The sequence below is a fragment of the Colobus angolensis genome, unplaced genomic scaffold, assembly GCF_000951035.1.
Source record: "Colobus angolensis palliatus isolate OR3802 unplaced genomic scaffold, Cang.pa_1.0 Scaffold36, whole genome shotgun sequence".
NCBI lineage: Eukaryota > Metazoa > Chordata > Mammalia > Primates > Cercopithecidae > Colobus > Colobus angolensis.
In genome coordinates, this window is record NW_012116932.1 from 3,357,786 (window position 1) to 3,363,001 (window position 5,216).

Consider the following 5,216-nt stretch of genomic DNA (forward strand, 5'->3'; position numbering starts at 1 on the left):
TGCCACCACGCCCGGCTAATTTTTTTGTATTTTTAGTAGAGACGGGGTTTCACCATGTTAGTCAGGCTGTTCTTGAACCCCTGACCTCAGGTGATCCGCCTGCCTCGGCCTCCCAAAGTGCTGGGATTACAGGCGTGAGCCACCATGCCCGGCCTTTTTAAAATTTTTTGAAACAAAGCCTTGCTTTGTTGCCCAGGCTGGAGTACAGTGGTGCGATCTTGGCTCACTGCAGTCTCTGCCTCCTGGATTCAAGTGATTCTCCTGCCTTAGCCTCCCAAGTAGCTGGGACTACAGGTGCCCACCACCATGCCCAGCTAATTTTTGTATTTTTAGTAGAGATGGGGCTTCACCATGTTGGCCAGGCTGGTCTTGCTCTCCTGACCTCAAGTGATTCGCCCGCCTCGGCCTCCCAAAGTGCTGGGATTGCAGGTGTGAGCCACCATGCCTGACCAAGTGAATGCATTTCTGTCCCTTCTAACCCTGAGGCTATAATCAGAGGCAGGGCTGAGATTTTATTGCTGGAGCCAGAATGAGAGACTTACGCAGCTTTCAAGAGACTAATAATGGGAGTTCAGAGTAGAGCAGTCGTGATGGAGTCAATGGAAGGTAACAGGTTTGGAATAGGTTTTCAAGGATGAATTCAGGGTTAGCTGTTGGGTTGGATGTAAGCTGGGAAAGAAAGAAGAGTCAAGGATGACCAAGACTTTGGGCTGGGCGGTTTGATGAATGAAGGTGCTGTTTACTGGGGTGGGAAGGATTGCAGATAAAGCAGGTTTTCTGGAGTGGGAGTCGAGGGAGGGGGAACCAAAGCTATAGTTTTAAAGAAGGTAAATGCAGTGCCCCAGTAGAAATCCAAGTGGAGTCAGCCAGGTACGGTGGCTCATGCCTCTAATCCCAACATTTTGGGAGGCCGATGTGGGAAGGTCACTTGAGCCCCGGAGTTCAAGACTAGCCTGGGCAACATAGCGATACCCTGTATCTGCAAAAACTAAAATATTAGCTGGGTGTCACGCCTGTGGGCAGAGTCCAGCCAGGTGCCTGGCATTGTGTGGCAGCTGGACAAGTCATTGTGGCTTCTCATGAGGAGACACAGGCTTCGGCTGGGCTCGCTGCAGCAAGAAGAGGGACAGAGATGGGCAGGGTGCTCGCCTTAGAGGGAGAATCAGCCAGGTGAGGGCTGACTGGACACAGAAGGAGGTGGGGAGGGAATGAAGGAGAAGAGAGGGGACAGAGAGGAGCAGCCAGGTGGCCCCTACCGATAATATCTCATGATGCTCTGGGTTGACTGAGCTCAACAGGGTCTGACCTCACTTGGAGTCTGGTGCGGTCAGATGGCAGCTGGGCCTGGAGTCTCTGAAGGTGCATCTGGGCTGGAGCATCTAAGATGGCTTTGCTGCCATATAGCTGGTGCCTCAGTGCTTTCTTTTTTTTTTTTTTGAGAGAGTCTCATTCTGTCGCCCAGGCTCCAGGCTGGAGTGCAATGGCACTATCTCAGCTCACTGCAGCCTCCACATCCCAGGTTCAAGCTATTCTCCTGACTCAGCCGCCCAAGTAGCCAGGACTACAGGGACGTGCCACCAAACCCAGCTAATTTTTGATTTTAGTAGAGACGGGGTTTTACCATGTTGGCCAGGCTGGTCTAGAACTCCTGACCTCAAGTGATCCTCCCGCCTCGGCCTCCCAAAGGGCTGGCATTACAGACGTGAGCCGCCATACCCCACCTGTCAGTGCTTCTTTCGTGGCCTCTTCCTTCATGTCATCTCATCCTCCAGGTCCTTTCTTTCCAGCAGGGCCATCAGACTTCCTACACAGCAACTGGCTTCCAAGGGCACAAAGCTAACGCTGCCAGGTCTTATGCATGGACCCAGAACTGGTACTGCGTTCCTTTGAGTTAACTGAGTCCACGGCCAGGTCAGAGTCAGCGTGGCACAGGGACTGCACGAGGGATGAATCATAGGCAGCACGGTTCATAGGGGCCACTAGAGAGTGGGCCACAGTCACCCAGCCAGAAGCGTAGAGCCAGGCGTGGCCTCAGATCTGTCTGGCTTTATATCCCACACTCCCAACTCTTTTTTTTTTGGACAGGGTTTCTCTCACTCTGTCGCCCAGGCTGGAGTGCGTTGGTGTGATCATAGCTCACTGCAGCCTCAACCTCCTGGGTCAAGCAATCCTCTCACCCCAGCCTTTCGAGTAGCTGGGACCATAGGCACGTACCCCCACAATCAGCTGATTTTTTTGTAGAGTTGGGGTCTCCTTACGTTGCCCAGGCTAGTCTTAAACTCCTAAGCTCAAGCGGTCCTCCTTCCTTAGCCTCCCAGAGTGCTGGGATTACAGGCATGAGCCACTGCGCCCAGCCCACACTCCCAGCTGCTACGGAATACTGACCTTTGCAGCTGTCATTGAGTGTTTGAAGTGAGGATCAGAGCAGGTCATGGTGCAGGAGGCATATTTCAGAAGAACCCTAGGGGCGGTGATCCTGGTCTTGTAGCCCTAACATCAGGATGGGAAGTGTCGCTTGAGTACCCGCTCTGTGTCGGACCCTTTACCTCTCTCTTTCTCATCATTCCTCAAACCCACTCTGGGACTTTGTTTTCCTCCAAACTGGGAGTGCTAACAGCCACCTCGGGATGCAGGAAGCATGCCAACAGCTCCCAGCAGAGGCTGCTCATGGGTACACGCTCAGGCATTGCTGGTTCATTTCCTGCCACTCACGAAGCTGGCAACTGACCTGGTTTCCCTGTTGGACCAGCCTGGTTGGAGTTGAGGGAGGGGGACAAGGCACAAAGCCTGAAACCGCCAGCTGTTCTAAACGTGGGAGCCAGGCTGGCTGGGGCTCCATCTTCCATCCCATGTCGGCCTGGGCTGTGTTGAGCCTGTAAACTCACCTCCGTGTCTTTTTCTTTCTCCAGCAAATGGAAAGGATCCTAAAGAAAGCATCTAAAACTCACAAGCAGAGAGTGGAGGTGAGTTGCCATGTCTAGTTGGGGAGACTGAGCCATGTCCCATCTGAGCCCAGAGGCTAACAGCCTGGCAGAGGGAGCTATTGGCATGTTGACGAGAAGGGAAGTTTACCTAACAGAAGTGACACTTCCCCAGGGTTCTTCAAAGGGGAGCCCAGGGTTCAGGAGTCTGTAAAACCTGGCAGGGTGAGTTTGAGAGGACGGGGCTCAGGAGAGATAGGATGTGGGAGAGGTGGGGCTTGGCAGTGCCGTTTCTCCCCAGCACCCAACTTGGGTCTGCGCTGACACCAGTCTTCTACTCCACCTTCCCAGGACTTCAACAGACACCTGGACACACTCACGGAGCATTATGACATTCCCAAAGTCAGCTGGACGAAGTAGCCACCTGCCCCAGTATGGAGCAGCATCGAGGATTCGCAAAAGGCCACCCTGGGGTTGTGTGTGTTTCCTTTGGTATATTCTAGAAACATGGCTTTACACATACCCTTGCATCTTCTGCTACAGACTGCTTTTCGAAGCTGTGTACCCTCATTCTGGAACTTGATTAAAGTAAGATTGTCCTTGTACTCAGTTTAGGCTTCTTGACAACGTACAGAAGATACACCCTTTTCGTTTGGATGGAAAGTTTCTCAGTTTATCCAGAGGTAAAACCCACTGTGTGTCCGTGCCATGTAAAAATGTTTTCACCCCTGAGTTGCATCTAACGCTGTGAAGCCAGCCAGCTGTCTTCTCCTGGATGAGACAGACTCCAGAGGATAAGGAGCTAGCACCATGGTGGCCTGCAGTGTGCAGAGCCCCACAGGACCCAGCGCGGGCGCCCTTCCGAGCTTCCTCTAGCTTCGGGCCTATGCTGTCCCCCCTAGGCCCCAGGGAAGTCACTTGCAACTCTGTGGCCTTCAGACTTCTCCTCAGCCACCTGGCCACTGAGACAGTGCAGCCTGGGTAGCAGAACAGCCACGTAAGGCAAGAATGGAACAGACACACCTTGTTCCTTTCTGAGTCCGTTCCCCAAAACCCTCCTTCCAGGTACTTCTAATGGGTGTTTCCATAGCAGACGTTGCTAATGCATCACAGCATTCTTTGAAATGAAACCCAGACACAGCCTGCCTCTCAGTCCTCAGCTGGGGGCTCCTAGCAGCCTCTTGTATTTACTCAGAGTAAATCACACGGATCCTGTTTGGCATTCCTGCCCTACGGACGCCTCAGGGATGACAGGACCAGGGCGGAGCCCCAGTACAAACAGGCAAGGCTGCAGTCAAATGGGAGGCCCAGGTGTTCGTGTTGGAGGGCTGGGATCTTGTAGGGCCTGTGCGTCCTGGTTGAGGATCAAACCACATATGCTATTGGGAGAAACGATCTCTGTCAACATAGATACTGAAAGAATAATGAAGGCAGAAGAGAAAAACCAAGAGTGGAGTTTGGGGTTGTCCTGTGTAAATTACACAATAAAGCAAAAGCCAGTTATAAGTCTGAGTCGTCGTCTTTTTTTTTTTCAGACAGAGTCTCACTCTTGCCCAGGCTGGAGTGCAGTGGCGTAATCTCGGTTCACTGCAACCTCCACTTACCAGGTTCAAGTGATTCTCCTGCCTCAGGCTCCCAAGTAGCTGGGACTACAGGCAACCGCGACCATGCCTGGTTAATTATTGTATTTTTAGTAGAAACGGGGTTTCTTCATATTGGCCAGGTTGGTCTCGAACTCCTAACCTCAAGTGATCTGCCCGCCTCAGCCTCCCAAAGTGCTGAATATCCTGTTACAGGCTGTTTAATTGTTACCAAAATGTCTTTTGGATTTGCAGCACAGAAAAATATGCATACTGGAAAACGGCGACTCGGAAAAATTTCGATGGCACATCTGTTCCTGCGTGTGGTTCACACCTAAGAGAGATGACACACTCTCATTAGCAGCGGCTTTTGCCAGTGATTCTTGCGTGGCCTGGTGGAAAGACAGTTTCAGACCTTTTCCATCCACAAGCCAGCAGCGGGAGTCTGCATTATGTACTACTGTGGTGGAAACCCTTTATTAGTATAGTGGAAAGGTAGTTATGTCAGTTCTTTCCCTGCAGAACAAATGGCTCCAAAGGCAGTGGCTTAAAACAACAGTTTATTATTTTATTTCATTTTATTTTTTTGAGATGGAGTCTGGCTCTGTTGCCCAGGCTGCAGTGCAATGATGCAATCTTGGCTCACTGCAACCTCCACCTCCTGGGTTCAAGCGATTCTCCTGCCTCAGCCTCCCAAGCAGCTGAGATTACAGGT

The 5,216-nt window shown here is 51.8% G+C and overlaps 1 protein-coding gene across 3 annotated transcripts in view; it reads left to right on the forward strand.

Moving 5' to 3' along the window:
- The window catches only part of FAM32A (family with sequence similarity 32, member A), a 6,648-nt gene extending 2,221 nt beyond the window's left edge, over positions 1-4,427 (forward strand). The window contains exons 3-5 of one of the 3 annotated variants that reach the window (XR_001003025.1): positions 1,788-1,911; positions 2,910-2,963; positions 3,273-4,427. Coding sequence is in view for 2 of the 3 variants with exons in the window: in XM_011953258.1 (XP_011808648.1) it covers positions 2,910-2,963; positions 3,273-3,341 (123 nt within the window). In the remaining variant the exon portion in view is untranslated. The remainder of the gene's footprint in view (positions 1-1,787; positions 1,912-2,909; positions 2,964-3,272) is intronic. The other 2 variants (XM_011953258.1, XM_011953259.1) reach the window with 2 other exon arrangements.
- Positions 4,428-5,216: the final 789 nt, after the last annotated feature.